At 48.9% G+C, this 14,197-nt stretch overlaps 1 protein-coding gene across 3 annotated transcripts in view; it reads right to left on the reverse strand.

The window, feature by feature from the left end:
• LOC102569094 (vitamin D3 hydroxylase-associated protein) overlaps positions 1 to 14,197 on the reverse strand; it is a 22,401-nt gene continuing 8,204 nt past the window's right edge. For 2 of the 3 annotated variants that reach the window (XM_059727783.1, XM_006267351.4), the window contains exons 4-16: positions 12,975 to 13,118; positions 10,997 to 11,130; positions 10,313 to 10,519; positions 9,380 to 9,420; positions 8,874 to 8,998; positions 6,641 to 6,766; positions 6,159 to 6,256; positions 5,690 to 5,789; positions 5,400 to 5,443; positions 3,215 to 3,254; positions 2,406 to 2,514; positions 1,353 to 1,498; positions 1 to 213 (exon numbers count right to left, since the gene is read on the reverse strand). In XM_059727783.1, the coding sequence (XP_059583766.1) occupies positions 82 to 213; positions 1,353 to 1,498; positions 2,406 to 2,514; positions 3,215 to 3,254; positions 5,400 to 5,443; positions 5,690 to 5,789; positions 6,159 to 6,256; positions 6,641 to 6,766; positions 8,874 to 8,998; positions 9,380 to 9,420; positions 10,313 to 10,519; positions 10,997 to 11,130; positions 12,975 to 13,118 (1,446 nt within the window). In that variant the 3' untranslated portion in view covers positions 1 to 81. The remainder of the gene's footprint in view (positions 214 to 1,352; positions 1,499 to 2,405; positions 2,515 to 3,214; positions 3,255 to 5,399; positions 5,444 to 5,689; positions 5,790 to 6,158; positions 6,257 to 6,640; positions 6,767 to 8,873; positions 8,999 to 9,379; positions 9,421 to 10,312; positions 10,520 to 10,996; positions 11,131 to 12,974; positions 13,119 to 14,197) is intronic. The other variant, XR_009462298.1, reaches the window with a different exon arrangement.

The raw sequence follows: 14,197 nt of genomic DNA on the forward strand, positions 1-14,197 counted from the left end.
GCGGTGGAACAGACTCAGCAATGCAACAAGGTTTTATTGAAACACAGCCCGGCTCCCCTTAGGCAAGCATCCTCTGAGCGGTCACACGTGCTCCCTCTTCCTCCCACGGGCCAGCGTCTCCACCTCCTTCATGAAGCGGAGGCACAGCTCCTCCTGCCACGGCAGGGCCACGCACTGCACGGCCACGGGCAGCCCCACGGCTCCTTCCACGGCCTGCAGCGGAGACAGGAGCAGCATCATGTTACCCAGATGCCCCAGTTTCCGAGGGCTGCACAAGATTTAATACACCAGTTAGGTCCTACTGGGCGTGTCTACACATGCATTTACTTTGCATTAAATTTACTGGGCAGTAAGTTACACAGTAAGCAGGTTTACGCTGGCATCTACATGTGCAGGCATTAAAGCGCAATAATACTAACTAAAGTTAGTCCCAAGTTAGTCCACACACACAGTGTCACTGTGCAGTAAGGTGTCTACACGTGCATTGCTGCGCAGTAACTAATTGGCCTGCATTTGAGACCTGCATGATGCAGGTATGACATTTATGCCCAAGTCGGCGTAAGTTGCCATATTTACTGTGCAGTACAGGCGTGCACGTGTAGACGCTGCTCATACTGCACAGTCATTTTTGGTTATTGTGCAGTAATTTGGGTTCCTGCACAGTAAATTTGCACATGTAGATGCACCCACTGAAGCCTTCAGAACAGGCCACCGATGCCTGCCCTGAAAGCACAGGAGATGGACCAGCCTATACCCCATTTTCCCATGGAGGGGAAGGGAAAAAGCCAAGCGGACCTGACTGCAGTGACTTCCTGAGGGAAGATGCCATTCATGGGCATGATTTGCAGCTGGTTGCAGTTGAGGTGGGACCACAGGACTTGAACCACAAGCAGCTCCAGTGAGAAAACTGGGTTCGTCCTCTTGGATCCAGGGGCACTGCCGTGAGGACTATTTATGCAAGAGGCAAGGATTTCATAGGGTGATCTCTTTTATTGGATCAACTCTGTAGTTGGGATACAGTTAAAGAAGACCTAAGGAAGAATGTCTTACCTTCGAAAGCTTGCCTAACTTTATCCCAATTACACAGTTGGTCCAATAAGAGAGATCCTTGCCTCTTGCATCATTTCTGGACCATCGTGGCTACAGCGTCACTCTTATACTGCTTGTGGACAGTTTCAGCGTGGCCAGAGGAAAGACATTTGAGTCTTCAGGAAAACGTCCGATAGAACAAGTGTTCCCCATGGCTGATCTCTCCCATCCACACATCACATCAAGCCCCCAGAGCCCCAACCTCACAATATTTCATCAGAGAGACTTTCATTAGGTCATTACTCTCCTTCCTACTGGCTGACCTGTTTCAGCCTCTTATCCCAGGGATCACGGTAATGCCCGTGGTAATGTTTCAGCCGCTCTTCATCAGCCTCCGTGACGGTGGTGACCGGCACGACCCCAGCAGGGAAGTTTAAGACGTTGTATAAGTTGGTGTAGGACGTGGCAGCTGGAAGAGACAATTGGCAGAACATTGCCTGGCAGCTCGACAGGGTTGTCTTGTGGAGGCCCACAACCAACCCAGCGCAAAGGGCAACAGCTCCCGGACACATCCCTGCCAAAAAGACCCCACACCTCTACTCCTTTGCCACTGATCAGGGTGCCAACAAGACCGCCCGGTTGAGTAAACTGAACAGGGTTTGGCCCTTAGATGTTTCCACTCAAGTTTATGCTATTTTCCTTAAAGTCACCCCAAACACCATGGCAAATTAGAGAATTCAGCACAGAGCAACAGAAATGATGAGGGGTCTGGGAGGTAAGACTTAGGGGCAAAGGTTGAAAGAGCCAGGGTCATTGAGTCTGGAGAAGAGAAGACTGAGGGGGGATTTGGCAACAGTCTTTAGATATCTAAGGGGTGATGATAGAGAAGATGGAGATGGGCTTTTCTTAGTGGCAGTAGAGGACAGGACAAGGAGGAGAAGTTTAGGTTGGAGATTTCTGGCTAAGAGGGTGGTCAAGTGTTGGGACAGGTTGACCACACTCTTAGCCAGAAATCTCCAACCTAAACAAGCCTAGAGAGGTTGTGCAATCTCCATCCTTGGAAACGTTCAGACCAGGTTGAGCAGACACTTGGCTGGGATGGGTTAATCAGGGATGGTCCTGCTATGAACAGGAGGCTGGACTAGATGTGACCTTGTGAGGTCCCTTCCATCCCTCCTTTCCTTTGATGCTATGAACTGGAGACAGACAAGTGGGATCTGAACAACGAGGTCTGCTTGATACACAATGGCTTGTGGGTCTTTGGTTTGGGCCAGATAAAGCCCTGTCCATCTTTAAAGGTCACCCTCCTGATTTATTTCTTCATACTGCTTGGCTGACCCTGAACTGCCGAAGGTGGACCCAGCTGGGGGGCTTACCAAAGAGCTTCCCGGGATATCCCTCATTAAAGGCAGGGCCCAGAGCAGGACACAAAATGACATTGAGCTGCAGCTTCCTCCATTTAGCAATGAATTCCTTACAGTAAGCCTAGTGGGATGGAGAGCAAATGTAAACCAACTGAGACCTGCAGAACACCACCATTAGCTTCAGTCCTGTGGCCAGGACATAGCCTAACTGGTTCCAGCTGGGCTGTGATAAGTCTCTGGACAAGTTTTGGAGAAACAGGGTTGGACAAGGGAGCAATTCTCCTCCAGGCCATGGGGCCATTATGTAGCCCCCATGCCACCCTCCTGCAGCTTCATGCCAGCGGTTTCAAGTCAGGGGCAGCCGGGGCAATGGGGTGGGTATCTGCTTAATGGTGACTTCCCAGCTTTGCTCTCCCTGGGTCCATCCTGCTGCATATTCAGCCAGGCTTATACCCTCCAGACGTAGCGTTGCATGGATTTCCCCAACCTTCAAGCCCTCATGACTGCACCCTCCACAGTCACTGAAGACAGCAGGGTTTGCTGCCCAAGGGACTGTGAAGCCCTGCTTGGCAAAGAGAGGACTCCTTAAAGACAAACCCATGAAGATCAAGGATATGCCCAGTCCAACCCCACACTCCTCTGCAATCTACACCTCCCCATGCATCAGCCCTCCTGCAATGGCCTAGCTCCCAGGGGAAAACGCATCTGTATAACATAATCTGTGAGCCATTCCAGCTGTGTGCCCCACCAGCAGTTACACATCGACTCTCTCCCCCCAAAAAACCTCTTTAGAGTGAGGGAAAAAGACAAAAAGGAATTACCGCCAGGGCAACGTCCTGCTTCCACAGGTTTTTCACTGACCTGGAAAAGGCACAGACCTGAGATAAATAAACTCGGTGTGTTTAGAGCTCTTTCCTGGTCCCTTCCCTTCCCTTCCCTTTGCCCCCACCAGCTTCGCTGCCATGGGGGCTGTTTCTTAGCAGCACCTCAGAGCCCTGCTTCCCGCAGGCAGCAGCACCGGGGTGGGGAGGGGGGTCTCAACCGGCCTGGGGCCCATGAGTTTGTTTGCCTATGGCCCACTAAAGGGTTAATCCAGCCCTGTACCAGACCCAGCATCCATTCAAGTCAATGGACAGACCTTGTTCACCTTAAGGGTTGGCTTCGAGCTCTTAGGCTCCCAAGACACAAGCATTATCGAGTTTGTTACTTGATGCCCATGAGCCACTTCTGCCTGACTCGAGTCTCTCCAGAGCGGTGATTTCCAGCCAGGGGGCTGCAGCACCCCAACGTGCCTTGAAACCCTTTCAAGGGTGCCGCACAGTGTTAACGCTGTTAGAGGTGCTAACACGAATCACAAGCCAAACCCAGAGATTTCAAGTGGGAATCCCTGGTGTTACAACCGTTCTGCCCTGCAGTAGGCTTGCTGAGCTCTCTGCCATAGAGTAATAGCTCTAGGACTTTTCTGTAGTCAGAAAAGAAGTGAAAACCAGGAGCTGGCACTGTCTGAGAGGGGCCTCAAACCTAATGACAGGTGCCTTGGGTCTGAAAAGGTTGAGTGCCACTGTTCTGCAGCCCCAAGCGCTGCAATGAGGTAGAAGGGGCTAATCTCTCTTGCAGTATGTGCAATCTTCACAAGATTCTTCCATCCGAGCTGGAAGAGGACTGTTATTCTTAACACGGCCAAGAAACCCCCAAGGCATGTTTTTAACCTTTGCTTGAAACGCAAAGGCTTTGCCATCCAGCAAAGCACCTACGTGGGTGGAGAAATTCAAGCATTTAACAAATCCCACCAAGACCCTGGGGGGAAATAGGGGTTTATAGCTAACAAGATGGTGGAACACATTGCCACATCGGATGCATCCACATGAGTGGGAACATGCATTTCCCCAGGGACAAAGAGCAGTGGCGCAATGTGTGCTGGTGCAACTTGTCCCCGGGAAACCCCATGCACGTACGCTCTGGCGTGCAGCACTTTGTCCTCAGTGGGGTAGGGGAGGCTGGGGTCGGCACCTGAGCTGGTCCCAGCAGCCTTACCTGGGATCCTGGGGACCTCCAGGGATTGCAGTTTTGGCAATCCCGGAGCAGGGAGCCTGGCCGGCAGCTGGAGTGTGGCTTTGGCTGGCCGGGCTCTGGTTTCGGACGGTGCATGCTGCCACCATGCGCACCACCCTGTTTTTTTTTCAGGTGTTGGGATTTTTGACATCAGGATCTCTCAGTGTCAACCCCCCCTGCAAATTAGCAGAGTGGAAAACACCTGCAGGTGTGGCATATGTGGCGTGTGGCACTGCAGATGGGTTTGCGGCACCGAATACCGCACATGCATGCTCGTCTGGATGCACCCATAAGATTTCACAGACATTAGACATTAGGGCTGGAAGGGACCTCGGAAGATCATCAAGTCCAGCCCCCAATGATCAGTACACCTGGAGAAAAAGGTCTCACAAATCAACCTGTAGGATCCCAGCCTAAGAAGACCACCCCTAGCCATAAGTCAAGAGCTGGGTCACCTGCACAGCAGGCTGGATGCTGGCATGCACCAATGCAAAGTCTGCTCTTTGAGCTCTTCCTCGATGAGCCGCTGTTAAATAAAGTCCTTACCTGGTACAGCTATAGACCATACCTCAATCTGTGCATGTGTTGTATCCTGTTATCAGCCATCAACCACCCATCCCAAGGTCGGTGAAGCTGACACTGTGTTTTAAGCTGGGATCTTAGGGAAGCTGGGCTGGAAGGGACCTCACATGGTCCTCTAGTCCAGCCCCCTGCTCAAGGCAGGATCAGCTCTGACTAAACCTTCCCATCAAGTCTCTGCCTAACCATCTCTTGAAAATTTCTAAGGCTGGAAATTCCTGGGTAGCTTGCTCCAAAGCTTACCCATCCTAATCTGCCTAAATTTCCTCTGCTGCAGTCAGAGAGAGGAGAGCTACAAACCTTACTGTCCTTCATACAAGCTCCCCATCCCCACATACCTATTTGAACATGATGTTTAAAAGAAAACCTGCTTACCCAGCTCCACAGAGTGCTTTCAGATCTCCAGCAATTCGAGGATACTGGAAGGAAAAAAAATGTTATATTAGCTCCATAGCGCAGCAGTCGGAGACGCACGGGAATAACCCAGCTGGATCAGAGATGAAAGCCACTGATTCATGGTCACTGTGATTTTGCTGGTGGACTCTAGAGTGCTTTGTCTGAGGGACTGAGAGCAGATCTTCCAGGAGTTAATCCAGTTGAAGGATGCACTAACTTTACTCCATAATATCTTCCTTGTAGAAGCAAATGAGCCCCATGTAACTCACCACTGGTTTTAAGAGGAGAGCCAAAATCTTCTTCGCTAGAATCGGCAGTCTGTAACAATTAATCTGGGACTTCAAGGTGGGATCCACAATATCTCCTTCACTGGAAGGCAACAGAGAAAGCAAGATGCTGAGGCACTACTTACCTATTGCAACCAATGTCAATTTGATTGTATATGAATCCTGGTGAAATATGTTATCTCCAGCCCAGCCCTAAGCCAATATCTTTACATTGGAGTAAATCTCAGGATAGACAGATGGATGAAATGGGTGGACATAGCCTACTCAATGTCAATCTTAACTCCTCCCAACAAAGAACCGACTTCCTGTCCAAAACATGCCTATTGGATCTTCCACTTGCATGAGTAAAATAAATGGCAACTTATTTCTCTTGAGATTTCCATAGGCATTTTGGAGCTGAAAGCTGTGTTGCTTAGAGGTCTCTTGATAACAGATTGCAGAGTCTACTTACAACTTCTCCAGCAAAGTGGAGACTCCATCAGAAAAGATGCCTTTGGTGAACAGCTCATCCACCGCAAAATTGATCCGAGGGGGAGCAAAAGGGACCAGCTGTGTGACAAAACCAACATGGTTCAACAGGTAGCAAAGATGTGGGTGAAATCCCAGCCCCGCCAAAGCCAATGACAAAATTCCTGTTGAGTTTGCTCAGGCTGGGAATTCAGCTTGGGTGACTTTGTTCCACATCCACCTTTTAATCATGGCAGTGAAAGGATGTGAAGCTCACATGAGGGAACCCTTCGCATTGTGCCAGTGACATGGACTCATCGATGTTCTGGTCCATGTCATGCTGAGCTCCAAAATCTCAGTGGCCTTACACTGCTCTGAACATGGGATGGAAACCAAGGAATGATGCTCTTTCATCTGCTAGAGGAGCCACAGGGAGTTGGTACTATCCACAGATCCTAATAAGACCTTCCAAGTCAGGCTGCATACCGTATGCCCTGCTTGTTCGAGAAGCACTTTGGTTTCCTGGACAGCACGTCTCATGCTAGGAGAGGGCTGGAAATAGCCATCACCATCGTAATACCCGATCCGAAGGGGTCTGGAGCTGGAGTACACCTGAAAGAAGAGACACCTTCACTTAGTACCTTGACCACTGTAGGTGCATTGAGTTAAAAGACTCTTCCAAGAAGCCTAAGCATGTAGAAAGATGCAGTGACAGGGGTGTTCATCATACTATAGTCTCACTGGGGAAGCCCAACAAGGATTCAATGGGTAACAGAGGCTCATTCAAAGGTACTGTGGGAAAGAAATGCAAAGGGGATAGGTGGGACGCTGAAACAGTACTCCCGTGTTACACCATTGTAAGGATCTGAAGACACTCTGGGTAAGAATCATTTGGCTAGTCCCTATCTCTGTCACCTAGTGGATTCATAGATGTTAGGGTTGGAAGGGACCTCAATAGATCATTGAGTCCGACCCCCTGCATAGGCAGGAAAGAGTGCTGGGTCTAGATGACCCCAGCTAGATGCTTATCTAACCTCCTCTTGAAGACCCCCAGGGTAGGGGAGAGCACCACCTCCCTTGGGAGCCCGTTCCAGACCTTGGCCACTCGAACTGTGAAGAAGTTCTTCCTAATGTCCAGTCTAAATCTGCTCTCTGCTAGCTTGTGGCCATTGTTTCTTGTAACCCCCGGGGGCGCCTTGGTGAATAAATCCTCACCAATTCCCTTCTGTGCCCCCGTGATGAACTTATAGGCAGCCACAAGGTCGCCTCTCAACCTTCTCTTGCGGAGGCTGAAAAGGTCCAGTTTCTCTAGTCTCTCCTTGTAGGGCTTGGTCTGCAGGCCCTTGACCATACGAGTGGCCCTTCTCTGGACCCTCTCCAGGTTATCCGCATCCCTCTTGAATTGCGGCGCCCAGAATTGCACGCAGTACTCCAACTGCGGTCTGACCAGCGCCCGATAGAGGGGAAGTATCACCTCCTTGACACATAGGTGGAGAGGTATTGTATTGTGAACAGCTAGCCTGGGGGCACATCTACATGTGCACATTTACTGCACAGTAACCAAAAATACTGTGCAGTATGGGTGTGTGCTTACATGTGCATGCCTGTACTGTGCAGTAAATATGGTGATTTATGCCAATTTGAGCATAAATTTGGTACCTGCATCATGCAGGTATCAAATTTATTCCCAATGTAATTACTGTGCTGTAACGCACATGAAGATGCCTTACTGCACCATAACACTGTGTGTGTTGACTGACTTGGGACTAAGCCAGTCCACACACTGTGTTAATGTGCTTTAACGCCTGCACATGTAGACGCCGGCCTATTCCCGCTTACTGTGCACTAATTTGCTGCGCAGTAAATTTAAGCTGGCATAAATGTCACATATAACATGAAACATTTTCTCCAGTTGAAGAGAAACTAGAAGACATACTAATATGCTAGATGGCCTAGTACCATATTATTCAGTTTAAGATCAAAACAGAGACAAATATAACTCTATCAGAATGCACTCTAATATGCTAGGTTATATAGTCAATTTAAAAAGCACAACAATCTAGGCCAAAATAATCCAAAGATATTATTTTAGTAGTCTGTAGTCATTATAGTTAAATGTTCATCTCTTACTCAGATTCGTAAAATAAAAACTAACCTTTTTGACATTGCACCTAACACTTGTCAGTCATGTGCACACGTGAGTCAATGTGCACCCGAGTTTAATATGACCATGAGTTAAGGTTTTTAGCTAGAGCTAAAACAATGTTCAGGGCTGTGAAATAGGAGAAAGGCATTACCAGGAATGGCTAATAGCAAAATGACAGACAAAAGGATAACTGGTTTTTGGAACATCAAGACCATTAAAGAAGGAGAAAGGGTCATTAACACCTATACAGTGGAGGGAGATTAGCAGGAATCAGGTAGATGATAATGAGTCGTGAAGTCAATTGACTCTTTCAGCACTGCCTGACTAGAAATGCCACTGCCCTTCCCAGGCAGTTGGGGTTAAAGTCTGGGGGGGACCACTGCACTCCCACCCCCCATCCACCCCCGCCCATCATTATTCCCACGTAGGAAGAAAAAACATTGTAACACTCAACAGTGCCAATGTGTCATCTGCCCAGGCCCTTTGTAATGCATTCGACTTGTGGGTATTTTCAAAGCTGACATCCAAAGCCTTTCCCCACCCAGTACCACTGGCACAGTCTGCTTCTGTTACCTCCTCATTGAAGGGAAGAGGTGGCACGGTGGGGTCCAAGCTGAATAACTTCTCACACAGAAGCGCCCTCATACACAGAGCGAGGCTGTCCACATCCCTCGCTATGGGCCCCACCATGAAACTAACTGGAAAAGAAACGTAGACGTCCACAATTTCAGGAAGCAAGACATAGGGAGCCTGATTCAGGGAGCACTGAAGTCATTAGGAAGACACCCTCCCATTTCCTTTGGGTGCATGTCAGATCACTGGTATCTAAGGACATTAAACCATCCTGGTTCGTGACTAGAAAAGAGGCTTAGTCATGACACTCCAAGACTGGGAGCTGAGGTCCACAATTTGTTCCCCTCCCTGCTCCAGACCCTCTGGACATCCTGGCTTAACACAAATCAAGACACTGCATCTGAGTATACGCCATACTGCAAGATGAGGTTTATCCCTTCCATCCTGGGACATAAGGGGATGCCTGTAGGTGAATTTTCTATCTTAGGAGGAAGACAACAACTTACCTGATCTCATGCCATCTATGGGACTGGCGAGACCCGAGATGCTACAGAAAAAGGCAAATGCAAAACAAAGCACATTCATGAACTCAAACAGTGATGTGAAGAACGTGCCAGAGGTCAAACTGTGAAGGGCAGGTGAAGTATCCCAAACAGGTTGCTTGCTGCTAGAAGACTGTGGGAATGAGCTTGAGTACAGATGGCCTTCAGCTTGTGCAAGGATACCAATGACTTTCACTGCCCCTATGTCTTATTTTAAGACCTTCATGGCTCTCCAGACCTTACCCACACAGTATATTTTCTGTCTCCTGATGGATCTGATGCAGTCAGTCATGGTTAGACGTTCTGACTACTAACCAGCTAGCAAGGTATATGTATTCAGGTCACCATCGAACTTGCATCTGACTTAAAACATTGCAGAAATACCGTCTGGAGTCTACGTGAAAAGAGAGTCAGAGCTTTCCTTGACTCCTAAATCATGACCAGGCTGCCTCCAGAGATTTCTGTTGCAGCTGCATACATTAATGGAGGTGAAATCCCAGCACTGGTGGAGAGAAAACTATCCTCTCTTAGCTTCCCTCCTGATGCATGTGTGTGAACAGCAAGAACCAGTGCATCAGGCTGTTTTTAAATGGGTAGATTTTAAATCAGACATCACTACTGTGTTATGGCAGTGTGAGAGTGATGCTGGAGCCATGATAGCCCAGAAATGATATGAGAGACAAGGATTATACAAAGGGCCCAATAAAAGATGTCACCCTAAAGTGACTTGAAGAACATCCTGCATTCAGGAGCTTGTCAACTCAATCCCAACTATACAATTGGTCCAATGAAAAATATCACTCTGGAAATCCTTGCCTCTTGCACTTCACTGCTGGCCTGCTTGCTTGTAACCCCATATTAGCTGTTCCCAGGAAGGACTCAGATCTTGGCATGTACCTCAGCCTGTAGCCCGTCGGTTTGAACCCACACAGCCCGCAGAAGCTGGAGGGCAGGCGGATGCTCCCAGCAACATCTGACCCAAAGCCCAGGATGGACCCTCCTCCTGCGATCAGTGCTCCTTCCCCTCCAGAGGAGCCGCCGGGGCTTTTCTTATGGTTGTGAGGATTCACTGTTTGGCCGAAGATGACGTTACTGCAGTCATAGCTGGGAGAGGTCCAAAGGGATAAGCTAGTTATTAGCATCTATTGGGGTGTTTGTTCAATCACCCAGCAAAACAGGGCTTGGATCTTAGGGGAGACCTTGCCAGGACTGCTTGCAAACCTCTCTGACCTGCTCAACTATGCAGACCTGATAAGACCATCCATGCTGGGCAGGTCAAAGGGTAGAGGCCGGTCAAGAAGTAATCTCTGGGCCTTCCAGATTACAGCTCACTATGGGCTGCCCCAGGTACAGCTGCTGAACAGATAAGCCTTGTGGTCAAGAAGTCAAAAATCAAGGGTTGTGAAGGTCAGTCTGAGCTCAGAGGATCATCTCATCCTCACTAGGGAAGACTTGAGAACAAGTGTGGGCTTTACTTATTGAGGCCCCTTTTGCTAGGCTGGTGACTGCCTCTATGATCTAATGATGTGAGTGGGCAGGAAGAGTTCAGTAACACCTGAATAAAGAACGCCGAAGTCTTACTTGATCATGGACTGTGAAGTGTTGGTCTTCACAAACGGAATCGCTCCCTGCCTCTTTAAAACCTTGACTAATACACTGTCGTCTTCCTCTGGGGACCCGAGGTAATGGATCAAGCCGCAGGTGGAGACATGGCCCTGGGAAGCCAAGGGACATAGAGACATGGGCCACATGTCCTTTGGATCTGCTCCATTTTTACCATTTTAAAAGCACAAGCCATTAGGAGCATAGCACTGGGATGGATCAGGTGGATCATTGTGTCCAATCCCCTGCGATAGCAGGAGCTATGTAAGGGACATTTCTCCAAAAGGGTTCACAAGAGTATTCACTCTGGCCTCCCCCAGCTACAGCCATAAAGTACCCCCAACAAACTGAGGATCTTTATACAAACCCCAAGAGCAGCAACAAAACCCTTACAATAAAGTAAAGAAAGAGCAGAGGGGGCAGGTGGGGGGGCAAGGGCACTGCCAATGCATTGGCTACTGCCAGGGTGGTGGATGTGTTAGGTTGAAATATGATGATGGCCCTTGTTGCAGAGGGCTGTGCTCTTGGCTTCTGAAGTAGGCAAAAATCCCTCAAGAGTCCAAAGGGGAGAGGGAGGGGAAATCTTTCCTGACCACAGATCTGCTGATTGGTTTAATCTCTAAGAGTAAGAGCAAGATCTACCCTGAGAGTTGTCTCATACTGTTTGGAGCACCATCACATTCAAGCCAATCTCTCATCTAGCCACAGCCAGTGTCTAGCGGTTCAGAGGAAGGCAAAAAGACCTCAGAAGCCAAGACATTCAAGAAGAAAAATGTCTTCCTATTCACTGCAGGTACCCAAGAAAAACCCTGAAGCATGGGAATCCTATAGATGGAGAGCTAATGACAGTGATGGCATATGACAGAACAAGGAGCAATGGGCTCAGGTTGCAGCAAAGGAAGTTTAAATTAGATATTAGGAAAAGCCCTTTATTAGGAGGATGGTGAAGCACTGGCACAGGTTACCCAGAGAGGTGGTGGAGTCTCCATCCTTGGAGGTTTTTAAGCCCAGGCTAGACAAAGCCTTGGCTGGGATGCTGTAGTTGGGGCTGGTCCTGCTTTGAGCGGGGGGTTGGACTGGATGTGACCTCCTGACGTCCCTTCCAACCCTCACTGTCTGTGATTTTATGATTATTGAAAGCACAACACATCTTTCAAATGCTCTTTGTGATGAGTCTACAATATAAGGCGACTAGGGTCAGTTGAAGGTTTTCCATCATCTCAGGAAATCCTGCTGTGTGGGACTATGGGAGCAGCACTGAGAGACCTGAAGGACTCAAAACTCGTGCCAGCATCGTCACTACCAAGGGGACTGACTCCAGTCCATCTGCTGACCCATATCTCCAGCCACACAAACAAGTATGGGCTCAAAGTTCAAACAAGCATGGGCTTGAGGGAGTTGTGTGTGACCACTAGGCTTGATTGAGCAAAAAATACATGCAGGAGCACACACCAAGACCACAATGAAGACTTATCCACAGTGGATTCAACAGCCACCCATACTGGTGTCCTGGTCCATGATTGGCCTCCTAGGTGCTAGCATGATACAGATTGATGATGATGACGATGGACACAGAACTAAGCAGCACACAAACTCCTGTTAGCAATGTTGCAAGTTCAAACATTTCAGGCAAAAGAGAGCTCTGCCACTATCAAAGAGGATGTGATTTTGTATTTGTTTGTTTAGCATCCTTCATGCCATGGAGCCTCCAAGGAAGCACATGCACCCCTGGCCTGATTACATACCCTCATGAATGACACTAATTTGACTGGGACTCTAATGGAAGATTTGCACCTACAGCTGTTAGAAGGCAGTGGTTGCTTTAAGGCTGTCACTCACTTGTAGATGCATACCGTTGGTTCATCTACAAGCATCCTGTTGTCCTCAAAACAAAAAAAACAGAGGATCATCTGGAATCCCAACATTTACAGGAAATGGGCTGGAAAGATGGAAGCACCTTGTAGCCGATGTGATCCTTGATGCTGACAGGAATGCCGTACAGCAAGCCCTTCTCCTTCTGCCGTCTCAGTTCCTTCAGCTGCTCCTCGCACTCTGATATAAAATCGGTCACACAGTTCACCTCCTGGGTCACTGCCAAGGCCTTTCCATGGACATAGAAAAGGATGGGGGTGGGTGGAATTAGGTAGGGAAAATCACATTTATTTTTGAAATTGGTATGTTCAGTGTTGCCAACTCTCATGATTTTTGGCATTGTCCTTAAAGTCTATGCTTCAGGGATGTGAAAAAAAACTTTAAAAATTAAGCTCTTTCATATATATATATATATATATATAGTAACAGGGAACCGTAGCCCTGTTATCAGGAGGCAGGGCTGCCCCTTTAAGATCTGAGTCTAGAGGAACATCCAATACTAGGAGGGTAGGGGTTAAAAACCCAACCACCCAGGCCGGTCAGCTGGCAGGAAGGAGATAGGGCTCTAGGCCCATATAAACTTCAGGGCTGCTGGCGGGGGAAGACCTCTGGCAAGCTGCCAGGGGAAGGGAGCTCCTGCATGGCAGAACTACCCGGGAAGGCTGTGGCTGCTGGCCAGATGGTTGCTGTGGCTAATGAGGCTCCAGGAGTCTACAAGGTACCCAGAGCTGGGAGGTACTCAATACTTGAGGAGCAGTTTGGGGTTTTTAAGAAGCCAGAGTATGGTGTGTAGGACTTGTATCATGTTATGGCCCAGGGGCTCATATTTATGTTGTTCTTTTATCCGGTGGACTGGGCTGAGGCTATTGTGGGAGGAAGAGGCCTCATTGGGGTACACTACTGTGCAGAGCCCCAGTGCCAGGGAGCACCACAACAGGGGGCAATCATACCCCAGAGCCAGGGGGCACAGAGACAGAGGGCAGACCCCAATGCCAAGGGCCACAGCGACAGGAGGTGGGCAGACCCCAGCACCAGGAGTCCTGCCTGGTGATAGAGAGTGAGCAGACACAGTGCCTTAGGGCTCAAGTCAACATCTATATACCATCTATGAGGCATGGGCCACCATGTAGGGAAGGTTTGGAGCAGTGGATAGCAACCCCTAGTATCGGGGTAGTAAATGGGCAGCCTCCCACCTGGGTAACATCATAATTATTGTTACATCAAGGCGTGGCAGGAGAGAAAGGTGGTGAGTAGCCCAGAGACAGAAGGTTAGGCCTACATTAGACAGGCCCAGGGATGGACCCCTGT

Source organism: Alligator mississippiensis, chromosome 5 (genome assembly GCF_030867095.1).
Source record: "Alligator mississippiensis isolate rAllMis1 chromosome 5, rAllMis1, whole genome shotgun sequence".
In the NCBI taxonomy this organism is placed as follows: Eukaryota; Metazoa; Chordata; order Crocodylia; family Alligatoridae; genus Alligator; species Alligator mississippiensis.